Source organism: Choloepus didactylus, chromosome 5 (assembly GCF_015220235.1).
Source record: "Choloepus didactylus isolate mChoDid1 chromosome 5, mChoDid1.pri, whole genome shotgun sequence".
In the NCBI taxonomy this organism is placed as follows: Eukaryota; Metazoa; Chordata; class Mammalia; order Pilosa; family Megalonychidae; genus Choloepus; species Choloepus didactylus.
This window is the reverse complement of record NC_051311.1, coordinates 37,705,206-37,726,804: the sequence shown is the minus strand read 5'-3', so window position 1 is coordinate 37,726,804 and position 21,599 is coordinate 37,705,206. Positions and strand designations below refer to the sequence as shown.

General features: G+C 38.5%; 1 protein-coding gene across 1 annotated transcript in view; it reads left to right on the top strand.

Moving 5' to 3' along the window:
* RHEB (Ras homolog, mTORC1 binding) overlaps positions 1-21,599 on the top strand; it is a 76,088-nt gene that overhangs the window by 25,734 nt on the left and 28,755 nt on the right. The window contains exon 2 of the mRNA XM_037835778.1: positions 14,647-14,718. Within this exon, the coding sequence (XP_037691706.1) occupies positions 14,647-14,718 (72 nt within the window). The remainder of the gene's footprint in view (positions 1-14,646; positions 14,719-21,599) is intronic.

Genomic DNA, 21,599 nt, shown 5'->3' with positions numbered 1-21,599 from the left:
AGGTTCTATGAGCGCTAGAGAAGAATGTATATTCTGGTGATTTGGGATGTAATGCTCTATATATGTCAGTTAAGTCTAATTCATTTATCACATTGTTTAGGTTCTCAGTTCTCTTATTGGTCCTCTGGTTGATCTGTTTATAGGAGAGAGTGATGTTTGAAATCTCCCAGTTATTGTGGAAACACCTAGTGCTTTCTTCAGTTTTGCCAATGTTTGTCTCATTTACTTTGGAGCACCTTGGTTGAGTGCATAAACATTTATGATTGGGGAGTTTAATCCATTCAGATTCAGTGTTATTACTATGAAGGCAGTCCTTGAATCAGCCATCTTATCCTTCGGTTTTTATTTGTCAGATGTATCCCCCCCTCCCGCCTTTATTTCCTTTAAGGTACCCTTACTAAAGCTCTTCAGTTTTGTGCCCTTCTCCAGACCTCTCTCTCTTTTTTTTCTTAGACAGTAGAGCTCTGTTTAGTATTTCTTGTAGGGCAGGTCTCTTGTTAGCAAATTCTCTAAGTATTTGATTGTGAAAATTTTAAGCTCTCCCTTAAATTTTAAGGAAGGCTTTGCTGGATAAATTATTGGCTGGCAGTTTTTGCCTTTCAGTTTTAAATAGGTCATACCACTGCCTTTTTGCCTCCATGGTGCTGGCTGAGTAGTCACTACTTCGTCTTATGTTGTTACCTTTGTGTGTGGTGCGTCACTTCTCTCTTGCTGCTTTCAGAACTTTCCCCTTCTCTTCAGTATTTGACAGTCTGATCAAAATATGTCCTGGATTGGGTTTATTTGGATTTATTCTATTTGGAGTTCATTGGGCATCTTTGATTTGTGTATTTGCATATCTGTGTCATTTAGCAGGGTTGGGAAGTTTTCCCCAACAATGTCTTTGAATACTCTTCCTAGACCTTTACCCTTTTCTTCCCCTTCTGGAACACCAGTGACTCTTATATTGGTGTGCTTCATGTTGTCCATCATTTCCCTGAGATCCATTTCAAATTTTTCAGTTTTTTCCCCCCATTCATTCTCTTGTGCTTTCACTTTCCAACACACTGTCTTCAACTTTGGAACACACTGTCTTCGAGTTCATTTATTTGTTCCTCGACTTCTTCAAATCTGGTGTTATGTGTCTCAACAATCTTTTTAATTTGATCAACTGTATCTTTTATTTACATAAAATCTATTCTTTGATTTACTCTTACAAATTCTTCTTTATGCTCTTCTAGGGTCTTCTTGATGTCCTTTATATCCTGAGCCATGATACTGCTGTTTGTGATTACCTCTTTGATTAATTGCTCTAAATTCTGTGTCTCCTCTGGTTTTTAAATTGGGCATTTGGGTTATCCGTATCTTCTGGTTTCTTCATATGCTTTATAATTTTCTGTTGTTTTTGGCTTCTTGGCATTTGCTTATGGTTCTTTTAAGATATGCTGGCTTATTTAAACAATTATCTATAATTTGACAGAGCTGCAGCTTGGTGGAGTGCACTTTCCATGACCTACCAGCAGATGGCACTCCCAAGCCACCTCTTACCCTCAAGCCACTTCTCCCCAACTTTGTCTACGCACTGAGTTGGGGCCCAAACCATGTGGAGTCCAATCAGTGCCCAATTTTCTGTGTGCAGTGGGGATCGCCAGCCCTGTGAGTGGGGTGCGTGCTCTGTGCAGTTTGGCAGGGAGACTGCTCTAAGACACAGTACTCCTAGCTGTTCCCGGGGCTGTGGCTGGAATACCCTGAGGCTGCAGCAGGTGTCTAACCCTTCAGCTCAGATTCCCCACAGTCCCTCTCCTGTGAGCCCACAAGTCCCTGAGATTGGTGTAGGGCTCCTGGCACTTCCATGCAGCACCCCTGCCTCTAGGCTGTGTACACTGTGGGCTTCCGCGGAGGAAGAGTGTGTGCCGTCACAAGCCAACCGAAACCCAGATTCCCTCAAGGACGCTCTCAGCTGTGGTGCTGCGAAGGGGTGTCTCTCAGACAGCTATAAAGATAGCTGTTCGGGGCGTGGAAAGCTCCCTCCTTCCGTGATTGTCCGTCTGCTGCAACTGCCAGTCCCTGGCACGGGGGCTCTTAGCTGCAGGTTTGCGAAGGGTTATCGCCAATGCCTGATATGGAGGCGTGTGCCCGGGGTGTGGAAGGTACTCCTCACCGCGCTTGACTGCAGGACAAGCTGCTGATTTCGCAGCAGCTTTCCATGTTGAACACTCACCCGTCTTTGAACAGTCCCTCAGTTTCTCCCCACCATGCTTGACTGCAGCTCCAGCTACCCATTCCGCAGTGGCTTTCCAGGCCAGACACTCACCCGTCTCTGAATACAGTCTCTCGGTTACTCCCCACCACACTCAACTGCAACTCTGGCTGCCAGTTCCAGGGTGGCTTTCCAACCAAATGCTCACACGTCTCCGAACATGGTCTCTCGATTTCTCCAAGTGCACAGTCGTTATGGGTGTAGAAGTCCCTGTCCAGCCGGTGGAACCCTGGAACTGCTGTTCTGGGGACACTTTATATCTAGTGTTTTTCACGGAAGAGAATTTTGCTTTGTCTCTCCTAATCTGCCATCTTGGATCCCTACCACCACCACCATTACATTTTATGTAGTTTAACTTTTAGATCCTATAGGAAGTAAAAAGTGGAATTACAAACCAAAAATAAAATAGTACTGGCATTTATTAATTTACCTGTGTTGTTACCCTCATGGAGGTCTTTATTACTTCATGTGGCTTTGATCTGTTGTCTAGTGTTCTTTCTTTCAACTTGCAGACCTCTTGTTAGCATTTCTTGTTGGGCCAGTCTAGTAGTGATCAACTTCCTCCACATTTCTTTGTCAAGGAATGTCTTAATCCCTCCCTCAGTTTTGAAAGACAGTTTTGCCGGATATAGAATCCTTGGTTAGCAATATTTTGCTTTCAGTGCTAAGTATGTCATCCTGATGTGTTGCCTCTGAAGTTTCCAATGAGATGTTGGCATTTAATACTGTGGAGCTCTTTTGTATGTGACATATTGCTTCTCTTGTGGCTTTCAGAATTCTCTATTTTTGTCATTTGACAGTTTGATTATAATCTGCCACAGAATGGGTCTGTATGTGTTTATCCTGTTTGTAGTTTGTTGAGTGTCTTGGATGTGTATATTGATGTCTTCATAAAATTTGGAAAGTTTTCAGCCGTTTTTTCTTTGAATATCTGTCTGTCTGTTTCTCTCTCTCTTATCCTTCTGGGACTCTCATATGCATTTATTAGTATACTTGATGGTGTCCCACAGGCTCTGTTCACTTTTCTTCATTCTTCTTTCTACTCCTCAAACTGGATGATTTCATTTGTCTTATCATTAACTTCACAGATTACTTTCTTCTGCCAGCTCTGATCTGCTGTTGACTCCTTCTAGGGAATTTTAAATTTCTGTTACTATGGTCTTCAGCTCTGGTTCCTTTTCATAATTTCTGTCTCTCTATTGATATTCTCTTTGTGTTCATCTGTTGTTTTCCTGGTTTCCTATAGTTCTTTGTCCATGTTTTCCTTTAGCTCTTTGAGCATCTTCAGGATGATTTGATTTCGGTCTTTGGTGTGTCCCAGGTCTTGTCATCTGCATTGATGGATTCTGTTGCTTTAATTTTTTTGTCTTTTGCAGGCCATCACTTCCAGTTTCTTTGTATATTTTGTAAACTTTTGCTGAAACCTGGACATTTTGATAATGTTTTATCGCTGGAATTTAGGCTGCAGTTCCTATTCCTTAAGTTTGTATCCAGCTAGTGTTATGACAGAGCTTTCCCTGAGTGCTGGGAGCTAACCAAAAAAAAAAAAAAAAAGAAAGAAAAAATTAAAAAAAGACAACACTTGTTCTGTTTTTTTCAGATTGACCACTGCAAGTGCTCTTCTTCAAGGCTTATCTATACCATGAGTTTAGAGAATAGCTCCATGCCACAGTGTAGGGGCCTCCCTGGTCCTTTGTGCACATGTCTCTTATCTTGGGCATGCCTGTGTGGCCCTAGAAATTCCTATTTCTGGGCTTACTAATATCCCCTCTTCCCTAGGAAACAGTTTCCTTATGGTCTTAGGCACTGTATTGTATGTCCTGTAGCCAGCAATCCTTTATCCTAAGAAGCATGACTTGACTGCTTGCCCAGTGTTTTGCAGGAAAGTTCTGTGAGCTGCCTTCTGCATACAGCACAAGTTCTAGGACAGTGAATCCCTCAGGCTGCCACCAGACAGATTGGACTAGACATTCATGCGCCCAGTATGTACACAAGGATTACTGTACTCTCTCTGGACCAGGAACGTACTGGGAAGGTTGACTGGCTCCAGCCAAGCCAATGAAGGGTGGGGTGGGGGGCCAGCTAGAGCACCATGAGACCCTACTGATCTTAAATAACCTTTTTCTTCATTCAGCTATTATCTTATTGCTGCAGTCTTTTAACTGTTTCCTGGGGCTTTGAGAAAGATGATTCTGCCACTTTTGCTGGTTTTTCAAAGCTTCTGTGGAGAGACAGCCCTGAAGCATCCCACTATGCCATCTTTATCAGAGAAACGACTGGTCTTTTTATCTTTAGCCATTCTAATATGGTATCTTGTGCTTTTATTTGAATTTTCCCAATGATTAATGCTGTTAGACACCTTTTTATATACCTATTAGTCTCTCATGTATCTTCTTTTGTGAAGTCTCTGTTCAAGTCTTTTGCCTGTTTATTATTGGGTTCTTTTTACTGAGTCATGTTTTCTGAGTATAAGTGCTTTGACAGATATATGATGAATCTTTCCTCCTAGTCTGTGGCTTCCTTTTTCATTTTTTTCTAACAGTATATTTCAAAGAACAGAAGTTTGTCATTTTGATGAAACCCAGTTTGTCCATTTTTTTTTTCATGGTCTCTGCCTTTCATGTTAAATGTAAGAAATGTTTTGTCTCCCTGAAGTTGTGAAGATCTTCTCATATGTTTTCTGGAAGTTTTATAGTTCTAGCTTTTAAGTTTAGTTCTGTAGTCTGTTTCTGGTTGACTTTGTGTATGGTTGAGGAAAGGGTCAAGATTTTGTTTTAATTGGGGTATAACATACATATAGTAAAATCTATCTGGTGTACAGTTCAATGAGTTATGATAAACACATAAAATCATGTAACCACAGTTAAAATCAGTCTATAGAACAGTATCCTCAACTCCCAAAATTCCCTTGTGCTCCTTTGTAAGTAAACCCCTCCTCCCACCTGTTTTCTGTTCCTGTAGTTTTTTCCCACAATGTTATATATATATATATAATGTATGTATAAATGGAATTATACATCATATAGTTCTTTGAGGTTTGCTACTTAGCTTAACACATTTGAAATTCATTCATGTTGTGTTTTTTAGTAGTTCATTTCTTTTTATTGCTTAGTAATATTCCTTTGTGTGGATTTAACCCAATTTGTTTATTCATTCACCTTTTAAAGGACTTTTGGTTTGTTTCCACTTTGGGAAAACTATGAAAAAAGCTGCAGCAAACATATGCATACAGGTTTTTGTGTGACTGTAAGTTTTCATTTCTTTCTGTAAATACCCAGGAATGGGATTGCAGGCTCATATAGTAAGAAACTACCAAACTGTTCTCCACAGTGGCTATGCCATTTTGCATTTCCACCAAAAATGTGTAAGAGTGCCAGTTGTTCCACATTGTCTCCAGCACTGGTATTGTCAGTACTTTTAATTTTTGCCATTTTAATTGAGTGTGTAGTGTGATTTTAATTTGCATTTCCCTAATGAATAATGATGTTGAGTATATTAATTTCTTAGCTGCTAAAACAAATACCATGCACTGGGTGGCTTAAACAATGGGAATTTATTTTCTCATGGTTTTGAGGTTTGGAGAAGTCCAAAATCTCGAGATATCTTTCCCCCAGAAGACTGACTTTGTAGGCTTGACTGTCAGCATTATTTGGTCCTTGACTTTTCTGTCGTATGGCAATGCATGTGGGCATTTTCTCCTTTCTCTTCTGGGTTCCTTTATTACCAGCTTCTGGCTGCTCTCCATGGCATCTCTCTCTATCTGACTTTCTCTCTGCTTATAAAGGACCTCAGTAATCTTGATGAAAAACCAGCGTGGTTCATTTGGTTCATATCTTACCTGAAGTAACATCTTGAAGAAATAGTATTTACAGCGGGTCCACACTTACCAGAATACAGACTGAGACCAAGAACATGACCAAACTAGGGTACACAATTTAGTCCGCCACATAAAGCTGCTTTTGATGTGCTTATTTGCCATTTGGATGTCTTTTTTTAAAAGTGGAAGTCTTTTGCACATTTTCTTAATTTGGCTGTTTTCTTACTGTTGAGTTTTGAGTTTGTTATATTTTCTGGAATCATGTCCCTTTTCAGATAATATGTTTTGCAAATATTTTCTCCAAGTATGTGGCTTATTTTTCACTCCCTTAATTAACCAAGTATCTTTCACAGAGCGGTTTTTAGTTTTTATGAAGTCCAGTGTATCATATTTTCTTTTATAGATTATGCTTTTGTTGTTGTTATACCTAAGAAATCTTTACCTAACTCAAGTTCACAAAGATTTTCTCCTGAGTTTCATAGTTTAGGTATTAATTTAGGTCTATGATCCATTTTTTGTGGTAAAATGTATATAACAATGTATATAACAATGTATGTAGTAAAATTTACCTTTTTTTAGTGTACAATGCAGTGGCCTTTTGTATAGGATGTCAGCAAGATACGGTCAAGTTCCTTTTTACTTTACTTTTTGTAATATAGACATCCAATTGTTTCAGTACCATTTGTTGAAAAATAATATTCTTTGTCTCTTGGGTTGCCTTTGCATCTTTGTCTAAAATCAATTCTTTTATATATGTCGGTCTATTTCTGGAGTATGTATTCTTTTCTGTTGACCTCTGTGTCTATCCTTATGCTAATAAGACACTGTCTTCATTACCTTATGCTCCTAGTAAATCTTGAAATCAGGTGCACATTTTGTCTTTTTAAATTGGGAGAAGGGTCTTAGAAATTATTTTCCACCTTTTTTTCACTTTTGTCGTTTTCAGAATATCATTCTGATCTTCCTAATGTTTTTCCTCTTCATGTCCCTCTCCTGACTGTAAATTCTTCAGTAGTGTTTATTCTAGGATAAATTTGAAAGTTTTCAGCACTTTTTGTTTGTTTTCAAGGACACTTCCAAATTGTGTGTGTGGGTTGTGTGTGTGTTTGTGTATGTGACTTTTTGCATGAGTACATTTCTCCCTACGAAAATTATAAAGACCATGTAGGCAGCCATGAGGTTCATTATACTAACATCATTTTCAGAATTATTTGTAGACTCAGGATGTACTGTGTTTGATCATAATTTGGGTAAAGTTGGACTTCGAGAACAGTGTACTTTTCTTGTGTATAGAAATACTACTGATTTGTGGTTGTTGATCTTGTACCCTGTCACTTCGCTGAAATCCTTTATTAGCTGTAGGAGCTTTATTGTGGATTTTAGAGGCTTTTCTGTATATAGAATAATATCTGCAAATTAAGTTTTACATCTTCCTTTCCAACTTAGATGCCTTTTATTTCTTTTCCTTGCCTAATTGGAAACACTCGAGGGATTCCAAGCTAATCAACACTAAACATCTGCCCCCACAAGATGACATCAAAGAATATGGCTTTTTCTGGGGGACATAATATATACAAACCAGCACATTCCACTCCCCAGACCCCAGAAAAACATGTTTTTTCCAAATACAAAATAGATTCATCCCATCACAATATCAAAAAAATCTTAAATGATTTCAGTACAAGAGCCCATCAAAATCAGCTATAGGGATGGTCTGTCCTAAAGCAGAATTCCTCTCTGGCTGTAGACCTGTAAAACTTAGAACGAGTTACCTGTTTCTAGTATACAAAGGAGGCACAGTCATAGCTTGAACATTCCCATTGCCATAAGGAGAAACTGAAAGGGAAAACAGGGTTCACAGGACCAAAACAGTTCCTAAAACCTTCAGGGCAAACTCCATTAGATTTCAAAGTCTAAGAGGCATTTACCAAACAACGTTTTATTCTTGAGGCTTCAGAAAGCAGCAGTCCCACACTTTCCAAAGACTTACACGGTAGCCCTTTTCTCTCCAAATGCTGGGGTGAGTGCTCCAATATATCCACACGTTAGAGAGACCACCTTTTTCTCAGCCCCACCATCCTGAAACATCAGGGTCCCACCCCGACTCTGCCTCTCCGGGGCAAAGGCTTTCCTCTCTCTGAACAGTGGCGTGGCAGCCAGGCTTTCCCCAGTCCCCAGGGAATGTGCTCTATCCTTTCTGGGGTCTGGGGTGGGAGCAGTCTTCCTGAGCATCCAGGCAGAAGGCCCACGTTCTGCCTCCGGGGCAAACTCACCCTTTCCGTGTACATGGGCCACTCCATTCTCCCAGCTGGAGACCTGTTGACTCCAGACCTTAACCTCCATGGTTCTGTCTTTGGAGAAATTTTTCCTTCAGTTTGTTCCTCCTTCATTTCTTCCAGTCCAGACCAGCAGTGGCTCCGTCTATACATATGTTGCAAAAATTTTGTTGGCTTGGCATGAAGCACACAGGGTTGAAACCATCAGACAATAGGACTTTCCACAGATCCTTTCTGGATAACTCCATCTCCAATCTTTGCTTGTACTGAAATGGGAGTTGCGTTCCATGTTTGGTTAAATCCTCACGTGGGGCTGGGGTCTCACTTTGGAAGCCCAGACTTTTCCAAACCATCAGTTTCTGGTTTCTTTGTACCCAAGAGTTCAATTCTCAGTTTATTTCTGTACTGTCACATTTTACTATAAGCTGCATGGAGAAGCCATGCCGCACTTTTTTTTTTTTCATGCATTTTATTGAGATATATTCACATACCATGCAGTCATACAAAACAAATTGTACATTCGGTTGTTCACAGTACCATTACATAGTTGTGCATTTATCCCCCAAATCAATCCCTGACACCTTCATTAGCACACACACAAAAATAACAAGAATAATAATTAAAGTGAAAAAGGGCAATTAAAGTAAAAAAGAACACTGGGTGCCTTTGTTTGTTTGTTTGTTTCCTTCCCCCATTTTTCTCTTCATCCATCCATAAACTGGACAAAGGGGAGTGTGGTCCATATGGCTTTCCCAATCCCATTGTCACCCCTCATAAGCTACATTTTTATACAATCGTCTTCAAGATTTATGGTTTCTGGGTTGTAGTTTGATAGTTTCAGGTATTTACTGCTAGCTACTCCAATTCACTAGAACCTAAAAAGGGTTGTCTATATTGTGCATAAGAGTGCCCACCAGAGTGACCTCTCGGCTCCTTTTGGAATCTCTCTGCCACTGAAGCTTATTTCATTTCCTTTCACATCCCCCTTTTGGTCAAGTGAATGTTCTCCATCCCACAATGCCAGGTCTACATTCCTCCCCAGGAGTCATATTCCACATTGCCAGTTCGATTCACTCCCCTGGGTGTCTGATCCCACGTAGCGGGGAGGCATGCCTCACTTTTGATATTTAATTTCTAAATCTCTTCAGCTAAGTATCCGAGCTCCTCGTTTTCAAATTCTGCCTTCCATTCAACACCAGGACTGAATTTTGCCAAATTCTCTGCCACTTTAAAATAAGGATTGCCTTTCTTCCAGTTTGCAATGACACATTCAACATTTCTGCTCAAGGCTTCATCAGAGCTATCTATTGAGAGTTCATATTTCTACCAAAAGTCTCTTCAAAGCAATTCAGGCCTTTTCTGTTAAGCTCCACACAGTTCTTCCAGAGTCTTCCCCTTATTCATTTAAAAAGTCATTCCATGGGGATAAAAACTAAAGGACAAATGGGATGGGATGGGGGGGTGATTTGGGTGTTCTTTTTTCACTTTTGTTTTTTATTCTTGTTCTGGTTCTTTCTGATGTAAGGAAAATGTTCAGAGATAGATTGTGGTGATGAACGCATAGCTATGTTATACTGTGGACAGTGGGTTGTATACCATGGATGATTGTATGGTGTGTGAATGTATTTCAATAAAACTGAATTTAATTAAAAAAAAAAAAAAGTCATTCCAACATGTTTGGTATTTGCAAACTCAGCAGCACCCCACTTCTCTGGTACCAAAATCTGTTCTGGTTTGCTAATGCTGCCGTTAAGCAAAATATCAGAAATGGATTCGCTTTTATAAAGGGGGTTTATTTGGTTACACAGTTATAGTCTCAAGGCCATAAAGTGTCCAAGGAAAGGCATCAGTAGAATACCTTCACGGAACGATGGCCATTGGTGTCCGGAAAACCTCTGTTAGCTTGGAAGGCACGTGGCTGCCATCTGCTTGCTCCTAGGTTGCGTTTCAAAATGGTGTTCTCCAAAATGTTGCTCTTGGGTGTTTTGTCCTCTCTTAGCTGCAGCTCCTCTTCAAAATGTCACTCTCAGTTGCTCTGAGGTCCTTCTGTCTCTGAATTCCTTTATAGGATGCCAGTGATCCAATTAACAGCCACCCTGAATGGGCAGGATAACACCTCCATGGAAATTATCCAATCAGACGTTTCACTTACAGTTGATTGAGTCACATCTCCATGGAAACATTCAAGGGATTCCAATCTAATCAACACTAAAACATCTGCCCCCACAAGATTGCATCAAAGAATATGGCTTTTTCTGGGGACATAATATATACAAACCAGCACAACAGCTGATTTGAAAAGAAAAGCAAACAGTATTTGGCTCAGGGTTCTTCTTTCCTCCTCTAGAATGCACAGTGATGCCCTATGTCTTGTCTAGAGTGCTTTGCGGCTAATGTCACATACAGAAGAAAGCCAGCAATTTTGCAGTAACTGTAGTTATTATACAAGTAGAGGAAAACCAGCAACCAGACTGAAGCTTTTCGTTTTGAGGACGGTACTTCACCTTCATCCTTCACGGACTTCATGCCTGCCAGGAAGTTGCACACAAATACAGAACACAGTGCTGTTTAGCGCAGTCTTCTCAAACTTTTACTAGTCTTCCACCACATCCTCATCGATGGCCCCCTTGACCTGCGAGAAGCATCACTGGAAGTCGTTGCTGCCTGCAGGGCTGCCGCCGCGCTGCTCCAAATGCTTACAGTCTAAACTGATGGACGGGACTAGAGGATTTAGGGCATTCTCTGGAGGGTGGATGAGATAGGTGACTTAAGGATAGATAACAGTTTGAAATTATTACCTTAAGGCAAGTGGTTCTTAAATTCTAGTTGTCTGTCAGAATCAACTGGAGAGCTTATTAAAAGCACAGATTGCTGAGTCCCACCTCTGGAGTTTCCTGTTCAGTAGATTTGGGGTGGGGCGCTCAAATTTACATTTGCAACAGGTTATGCTGTGATAGTGATGCTGCTGGGACCATACTTTGAGAGCTACTGCTGTAGGAGCAAAGAGCTACATAGAGGATTTGGGGGGTTGGTGGGTGGGCAGGTCAGGGAGAGACCACATTTTGGCAGTGGTTTCTAATCCATGTGGTTGTGAAATTTTTCTGCAGCTAAACTTCATCAGATTTACAAAAGGCAAAATGATTAAGATTACAGGGTTTATCAAAAGAAAGAAAATCTAGTTTTCTGACAAAAGAGTAGTGGAAAATGTTACACATTATTTTGTGGCATAAGCTGGGTAGGAAGGAAGTGAAACCAGATGGAGATTGGAAATTGAAGGTAATAGTTTAGAGAAGCAAATTCTAACTTCTTGACTGCAGTCTGTATTAAAAAATACATTTTACATTGTGTCCCAGTCATAAATGTGTTTATAACTGGAACAAAAGTTTCATTGAACACCTTTACTATTTGCAGTCCACTCTGGAATTCCTATTTCTTAAAAAACACTATTGGTCGAGTCGTTAAGTTGATTTCATGACCAATTGGGTCATAGCCCATGGTTTGAAGAACATTGTTTCCAGAGATACTCTGGATTAGGTGTAATGGAAGCCAGAAAATAAGAGTTGAGAGAATGCATAGACCTGTATATGGACTGGAGAGGAGCTGTTCTGGGGAGTAATTAGAGTTTCGTGGTGTGATTATGAGACAGGTTACTGAAGTAGTTAGGATTTAACAGGTGATTATGATTATTGAATGATTGTATAGATATTTCTTTTACTTTCTGGTGTATGAGTGGCCAGAGAGAAATACCTGAAATTTCTGAATTATAATCCAACTGCCTTGATCTCTGATAATGATTGTATATAACTATATAGCCTTTATCTTGTGATTGTAAAAACCTTGTGATTGACTCTCACTTGTACCCCTTTGTCCTGTTTTTCAACTTTAGAGTCTTGTGATCACTAAAGGCAGCCCCTAATGTTTATTAATGAAAGACTTTGAGTCACCCCAGACCTAATCTTCCCCAATTCCAAAACTGTCTTGCTAGACTAAGTTGGATTTAACCAAAATTGGCCTGCTTGACATGCTCAGTAGCAATCTGCATATGCTTAGTAATTAGATCATCTCTAACCTCATCATAACTATCAGAGTTACTGGAATTCAGGGAGACAGATTTTTATTTTTGTTAACTCTGGTGTCTCAGGAATTGGTTGTTTGAGCGCATTGGGCTAAGAACCCACTGCTTTTGATCAGTATCAGTGGCAGGGAGATGAAGATTATTGGTGGCAAAATCAGTGAGTATTGAGGCTAAGCTGTTAGAAACCTTGCATATATGGGCATCACATTTCCTTAAAGTAAAGTTAAGAATTTGAGATGAAGACAAAAGCAGACTGCTGGGAATGGGGTTGCCCAGATATATCATTCTAATGGACGACTCCTTCTGCTGATAGACGGGTAGAGTGAAAACCTCCTTCTGCCCATGATCCAGTAGTATATAAACTGTTCTAGACAGTGCTAAATCAGTTTCATCCGTATATCTTAGCACGTAGGCTTGTGATTGGGCACAGTAAGTACTTATTGAATTGTTTTCTTAATTTCTATTGAACTGTGTTTTTTATTTCATGTCCATAAAATTGAGATCTTTTTTAGTATATGAATGGATAAGAGTGCCCTTGGAAGTATGAAAGTTATAATTTCACGCATTTGTTTAGAAGTAATGTCTACTGTGTCAGGCGCTGTGCCAATCTCAATAAACTAATGAAGAGAATTTCGGATAGCTTCAAGTACTAAGGCATAAGACAGGATATCTGTAACAAAGTAGCTTAGGGAGTAGGTGCTAACCTTAGATAGTGTGTTCAAATGTCACCTAAAGAGGTGACATTTGAGCTAAGACCAGAATGACCAAATTGAGTTATACATTCAAAGATGGGGAGTGGGTGGCAAGAGCAAAAGTGCTAAGGCAGGCAAGAACTTGGTAGGAACTGAAAGAAGGCCAGTGTGACTGCAGCCAGGCTGGGTGCGTAGGGGGAGTGGACAGTGGTAGCAGATGAGGTCAGAGAGGTAGGCCAGATCTTACAGGACCTTGTATTTTGGTCCATGGTTAGGAATTCAGAATTTATTCTAACTGCAATGAGATTTTAAACAGGGAGTAACATAATTTTCCAAAGCTTGCGTAGGCTGCTTTGTTGAGAATGATTTCAGGTTTTAGTAATTATAGAGACACTCTAAAAAAAAAAAAAAAAAAAAAAATTTAGCTTTCAGTGAGAACTAAATTGATTTGCCAACTTCTGGATGTTCTAGTTGTCTACCAGCATCTCTGATTTTAAGCCAGATTATTTTTATTTGAATATATGGGAAATGCCTTTGGTTATGAAAACATTGTGCCGTCTGTGAACTGTACCTCTCCGTGGTTCAGAGGAGGGAAAAGTGCAACGTAAACCCTCAGTTGTAAAAGTTTGATATTATTATACCTCTCTCTTTCACTCTCATTGCATATCCTATTGATATAGAAGTTAAATGAAATATGGTAAACATATAAATTTGTGTTTAATAATGCCTTGAGGATGTACAAGAGAAGACAAGATTTGGGGGTGAAATTACAGAGGGACCACTTATTATTTCCTGGTGATCAAATAGTCTGGATTGTGTTCTTACACACTGTTTCTTCACAGGGTGACCTATTCTGAAGTCCTCCAGTGGAAATTTTAGGTAACAAATACATGGGGTGTGAGTTTAGGACTCTAGTTCTTGACTTGTTAATATACTTGCTCATTTATTACTGATGATTATGTGAACTACAAAACCTTTTAAAATTGTCATCTATTTGCCAAGGCACTGTTTGACATGTAATATTGAAATGATTAAGGTAAGATTTCTATGAACTTAAAGGAGCTTTTTAAAATAGACTTGTTACTTATTTTCAGATTACCTTCTTTTAAAAACTACCTGTCAACACTGCTAACAGCCATATATGGATGAGCCCAAATAAATTAATCATTTTGAATAATTTCCATATTAAAATTGAACAGACAGATTTCAAGGACACTAGAGGAGATTATCTTGGTTTAGATCTTATTTAAGAGAGTGTTTTATAAACCTTTAACAGAATATCTTATGTGCTTGTTCGTCAGTAATGTTTGTTAATGTCACAGAAGTGTTTAATTCATAATAACTGCTTATATTCTTTCCATATAAAGCAAATAAGAGAAATTTATTTCCTTTTTTGAAATTGCTCAAATGCTAATTAAAGGAATGTTTTCTCATCCTAATACCTTCAATTACTTCATCTAATAGAGCAATTTTTATGTAAAACAGTAGAATTATGATTTTCTACCTTGATATGCCAATACATACTGAGCTTTTGTTTTCTTTTATAGGGAAATCCTCATTGACAATTCAGTTTGTTGAAGGCCAATTTGTTGATTCCTATGATCCAACCATAGAAAACAGTAAGTATTATTTTCAAGTACTTATAAACTAAGAAGGCCGTCCTTTTGCATACGAATAGTCATTGTGTGTTCATGGAGGCTTTGATTGCTTAGGGTATTGGGTTAAACCCATGTGTCTCAAACTGAGGTCAAAGAAAGCACCCAAAAACTTCACCCAAGGAAATGGCTGATTTTTTTTCATTGGGATCCTCTGCTGCTGGAAATTACTTAACTAGCACCCAATCCTGTAACTGAACCTTCATATTCCTGACTCTGTTTCAAGAAAACAGGAATCGGGAGCCCAGTTCTTTTTATATTTTCCTTCTTGTAACCACTAGCCCTTTTTAGGGATTCCAACTTGGAAACAGGATGAATGCACTTTCAAGAGCCCTTATATCTTAAGATTCTTGAAAGAGCACTGTCTGCCTAACCCCTTCTAGTCTAACAACTTGAAAGAAGGCTGCTGCGGAGACATTAGTTTCCTGGAATTGGACATAGTAGTCACAGCATTAAAGAAAAGTCTGTAAAAGCCCCCTGTTGGTAATTTGGGTCATGTGCAGAAAAAACATGGAATATCAGAACCTTGTCCAGTTTCAGTTCATTGGCTTCAGATCCTTCCTGAAAGATTCTAGGACTGTGTGACGAATCTTGATTGCCTCATGGAGGAGAATCTGAAATGCTTTCCCTCAGGGTATCTGAAGGCTGGTTTGTTTCAGTTGTTCAGCGTATCTTAGAACCCCAATTAGGCCTTACAACCAGTCTCAGATTTTGAGACCAGGACTTCTTTAATGTTTGCCACTAGGAATGGATAGATTAAACATAGGATTCGTCAAAACCTGATTGGCGTATAGTAAACATGAAACAGACTTAACAACCAGGTTTGTAAGCTTTTCCTGCCCAGAGCTTGCAGAGAGAAACTTAAATGCTTTGATTTAAAATAGGCCAAATCTGATCAACTGCCTGCTTTTATATGGCCTAAGAACTAAGATAATTTTTACATTTCTTAATATTTGAAAAACTGAAAAGAAGAATGTTTGTGATACATGTAAATTATAGGGAGTTCGGATTTCAGTGTCTGTTCTGGTTTGCTAATGCTGCCATTTTGCAAAATACTAGAAATGGATTTGCTTTATAAAGGGGGTTTATTTGGTTACAGAGTTACAGTCTTAAGACCATAAAGTGTCTAAGGTAAGGCATCAACAATAGGCTACCTTCACTGGAGAAAGGCCATTGGCATCTGGTAAATCTCTGTTAGCTAGGAAGGCACATGGCAGGTGTCTGCTTGCCTCCCAGGTTGCGTTTCAAAATGGCATTTCTCCAAAATGTCACCGTCAGCTTTCAGCGGCTGTCTTCAAAATGTGTCCCTCAGCTGCAGCTCTCAACTCCTTCTGTTTGTGAGCCCCTTTATAAGACTCCAATGAACTGATCAAGGCCCATGCTGAATGGGTGGGGCCACACTTTCATGGACACATTCAGTCAGAGATCACACCCTAACCAAAGGTGTCACTCACAATTGGGTGGGTCACATCTCCATGGAAACAACCTAATCCCAATATCCCATGAGATTGAATTAAAAGATCATGGCTTTTTCTTGGGGGACATAATATATTCAAACTGGCACAGTGTCCATAACTAAAGTTTTATTAGAACACAACCATACTCATTCTTTCACATATTGTTTATGAGTGCTTTTGCACCACTGGCAGAGTTGAATAGTTGCAACAGAAACTACTCCCCTCCCCCCCCGCCCCTTTGGCCCACAATATCTAAAATATTTACTATTTGGTCCTTTACAGGAAAAGTTCGCTGATCCCTGGCCTAAAACATTCACTTGTCCTTTGTATCTGGTATGCTCAAGCAGAGAAAGAAACTCATTTGTTTGCTAAACTAACTCTCGGGAAGACCCTGTTTGAAAGTATCCTCTGCCAGTCTATGGGAGGAGTCCTGACTACATCCTCTTATTGATTTGGTTAGCTGGTCGCTTATAGAATAGTATGGCACTGTGACGAGATTAGTTTGAAAGCTCGATGAACAAGTTTGGTTGTCTATCCATTGGAATAAGAACAGAAGAAAACTATGATCTTGGTCTTAATATTTGCTTATGCATAGCAATTTGGGATTTTATATCCTTAAAGAGATAAGGAATTTCAGTCATAAAACAGTAGACGATAGTTTTCACAGTAAGTTCTGCCTATAAAATTTTTTTTTTTTTTTCTAATTTCATATCCTTGTGCCATTTAAAACTGAATTGGAAGGAAAGTCATGGTATTATATATAAATAAATTTTCTTTTTAGGTGAATAATGAATCAGAAGTCTAACATATATAACTTGGTATTCTCTCAGAAACAGAATGATATAACCCACTTCTAAAGACTCAAAATCATCTTTAATCATGTTTTAAATTTTTTCCTACCTAATACAAGTACTTATTGCTCAGTAGTGTCATTCTGTCTCCTCTGTAAATTTTTTTTTTTAAGTACTGCTCATGGGTCAGTAGCATATACCAAGGCAAGTATTTTGTGTGCATTTTTAATTAATGGATAAGGAAAGTTTCTTGGATCTAAATAAGTAGTTAATGGTAGACAGATTATTTGTGTTTTTCTTCTATATTGCAATGCAAAGTTATTTTCCAGTGGCCCGAAAACCTTGAAGATTGCTAGTATGTTGGTATTGTCTGTTGATTCCCTTATGAAACAAAAAAAATGTTACTTAATGTTGTATTTATATAATATTTTTGATATTTTCATATTAATTATGACAGTAAACTGACCTAATTTTAAAATAATGCTTTTATAATGACCTTTTTTTAAATCTCCAAAATAAAATCAGAGTCTTTAGGCAAGAGTGGAAATGAATATTGAATTGTATGTGTGTTTAAAGTTCATGAAGCATATCCAGATATCAAATTCTATTTACCATGCTTCTGATAGTCTAAAGCAATGCAGAAGCCCTTGTGGCTCATTTGCTCCACCCATGCCCCCCCACTATTGAGGAGAAAAATCCTGTTCAGCAATAATAGGGAATTGGAGGTTATCATAGACTTTTGCTAGCAACTTGAATAGTTTATGGTTTTAGAAAACACAGTACTCTGAAAATAACTCAGTAACTTTTTATACTTGTAATATAAAACATACAGGTTCTATATGATGTTCTATATGAAGTTTCACTGCAAGAACAAAAAATCTGGGGCTCTTTCATCTTTAATAAGAGAGCTGTAGGGGAGTAACATCCATAAAACCACATAGTTTTTAGTTTGGGGAAATTTTTAGACCAAAATACTGCTTATGCAAATATGCTTCATTATCTACTGTAGTGTTGATCTAACAACTCAATACAAACTAAATTGATATGAATTAAGCTAATGGCAGTTTAAAACTTCTGCCTTCTCAAGGTAATACTGCTGATGAATCAATAAAACTCCTTTCAGAAAACTGGGAAATTCTGATTAGGAGTTTTGTATCATATCAAGCATTGCATGATGGGTAGACTTCTTAGGAAGGTACTGAATTAAGAGTTCTCAATTAACTTTAATAACACAAATCTTTGTGAATAACAAATTTTAGAAATCTTAACTTGTATGGTAGAGTTTACTAGTAAGTGGCTATTAGTCTGCTTAGGGGGGGAGTTTCAGAGTTTTAGACTGGAAATGAATTTTTCCTCCAGTGATTGAAAAAAGAGAAGGGCTGTTCAAGGAAAGTGTTATCAGGAGAAAGCCTGCTGTCCATTTTTCACATGGGATTGAAAACAGAGAACCTATAAGAGTTTGTTCCTGGTCTGGTCTGAAGAACTGAGGATTTTATATGTGTATCTCTTATCAAAGTTTTTTCCTCTAGGAAATAGAGGTAGTTTTCCTCTGACAGACAGAAGGTCTTGTATTTCATTGTACTACTGTGTATACGAAAACATGTGTCTTTTTTATGTGCAAAGATACACTAAAACATTGCTATTTTATTTCTTTTAGATCATATTTACACATATCTCCTGACTTTTTACTCTTACCTCACTGGCCATTATTTCCCCAGTCTCCTATGTTGAATCCTCTTGAGATTTCTGACCTGCCAAAGTAGGGTGTTCAGGGCTTTGACTTCAGGCTCAGGCCTTTTCTCTAAACTTGCGCTTTAATGATCTTGGCACTCCTCTGACTTAACATCAGTCTGCCAATGGGTCACAAATGTGTATTCTCCAGCACCAACCTCTTCCCTGAACTTTGAGCTTTTTTATTTAACTGCTTACATCTCCCTTTGGGTATTTAATAGGCATCCCAAATTTAACATATCTAAAACCTAATTCTGAATTCCTTCCTTCCCATTCCCAGTGTTCCTCCTCGGTATAGACTTTCCTATATTGGTACAAACAACTTTATTCAAACAGTTGCTCAAGCCACAAGCATTGGAGTCATCCTTGACCCTTGCTTCTCTCATAGCCTACTTCAGTCAATTAGCAAATTCTTTGGCTCTCCCTTTGAGATATATCCAGAATTCACCCATTTCTTTAACCCCCATCTCTTGCCCCTCTAATCCAGGCCACCGTCATCCTCTATAGATAATAATAGTCCACATAGTCACTATATTGTGGACTCTCACCTACTCTCCCTTCACCTGTTTCTGCCAATTTCTGTTTTTCACAGAGCAGCCAGAGTGATCTTTTCAGAATGTAAATCAGATCAGGTTACTTCTTTGCTTAAAATCCATGGTTTCCCATCATGTTCAGAATAAAAATCTGAAGCCTTTACCATGTCCTTTAAGGCCATAAATGGCTTGACCTCCTGCCTTCTCTTCTACCTACCATTTTCTCTCTGGCTTGGCTCTAGTCACATTGACTTTGTTGTTTTTTCTCCACTCAGCAAAGTTGCATCATGTCTCATGTTCATCATGTACTGATCACCTCATCAGATCAATACATGATTCTCTTGTGTGTCTGTGTCTGCCTCCCTTCTTCACTGGATTGTAAACTCACTGAGGTCAAGCACCTACAACAGTTCTACTAGTGATAATAGGCACCCAAGAAATATTTTTTGAATGAATCAATGATTTTTTTGTTTCAATTATCTTTGTAATAATTATTAATAATTATAATAATTGTAACATTATACTTCAAACCGCAGTTCATTTAGCAGTTCATTTACTGGTTTATTGCTTATCTTTGTTTCTTACATAATTTTCATCAAATCCAAAATACGTTAATTGCTCCTATTGAAAGTGTCAATGGAAGGTTTTCACAAAGCTTCATCATGACCTGGCTGATATTGATTGACAGCACCATCAATTGTAAGATGCATCCCACTTTCAGAGAGGTTAAAATGTACGTTTTTTAGAATTGATGAAACAGGTTATACTGGGTATTCTCCATCTTGAGATACTTATTATGATGCAGTTTTCATCCAGCTTAGTGATTTCCTTAAAATGGTAATTTCCAGAAAGGGTATACAAATGATAAAAAGTTTGGCATACTACACAGTTCTAGGATTATAATCCTTTTGCTTAAGTAGTGTGGTCTGTAATCTTTACTCCCTTGACTTCTAGCACTCTTGCTTGCCTTAGAAAAGTATGATGCTAATATATTTCTCTTTGATTATTATTTCTCTTTCAGTCATCCCTTCTCTCTTCATAGAACTCATATAATTCAGATAAAATCTTCTATCCTCCTTTTGTCACTTAGCTTAATTTCCCTCTCTGTTCTTGCTTTGCCTTTTGGCCATGGGACAAAGTGGACCTAGATGGGTTCTCTTTCAACTGTACAAGGGGTAGATTCTGCTGCCTGCCATCAAGTTTAATGGACAGCCAGGAGGTTCTAGGATTCACCATGAATCATGGATGGCGGGGGGCAGGGTATGCAAAAGAAACGTGTTCCATTTGCTGTCAGGGTTCCAGATGGTTACTTTTTAATATTCTGTTACTGTTAATAGTTCTTCAGTATTTGTCTATATTTGTTTGACGTCTGTCTCTTAGAATTTTCAGTTGACTTTTCTGGAAATTATTTGAGTCTGATTTTTCCCCCTTGATAGAGAAAAGAAGTTTGACAAATTGCTAGGAGCCTCAAGCCTAGTGGGAGTGATGGCTTTAACACAGAACATCTGTTCCATTGTTAAATCTTTCAATAAAATTGTTGATTTTTTTATGTATTGAAAGTTCTTAGCTCCTCAATGAGTATTAGCTCTGTGTGCTCTGTCCTCAGATCTCTTAGAAATTAGTGAAAAGTTGTATGCTTTTAATTGATTCTATACCTCAAACTTTGAAATATATTTGTTTTGGCACAAGAGAAAGGACTATCCAGACATAAAGCTGTCATATTACTTCTATAAGATATGAATTGTTCCCTAATTTCAGTTTCATTCAAAAAAAGATTCAAGGTTTGCACGCTCTTGCTTTTAGTCAGTCAACCTGTGTGTTTCTTAGTTAAGTAGTGGAAACAGGGAAGACTTTATACAACTCAGCAACTTGTTCTTTTTTGTTGCTTTGTGGGGCATTTTAATGAGGCTATAAGGAACTTTGTGCTTAATTAGGTTGTCATTATTCAAGCTTTAAGTGGTCTAGAGTTTTGTTTTGTTTTTTTTTGAACAAGAACATTCTTTTATGCAATCCCATTAAGCTCAGCTAAGAAGTACAAGAGATTCAACAATGATACGAAGCTTACATTCTGTATTTCCTTTTCCTTAGGTCTCAACTGTGTCCCTTTGAGCCTCCTGTCCTCCATCCTCAGATTCCATCCAGGGTCATCCTTGACATTCAATTGTCATCTATTTAGACTGTTTTTTTTTTTTTTTCCCCTCAATTGTGGAAACATATATACAGCCTAAATCTTCCCATTCCACCCCCTCCCTAGCCTTCCATTAGTGGGATTAATCACATTTAGAATGTTGTAATGCTATCACTTTTCCACCATCCATTACTAGAAATTTCCC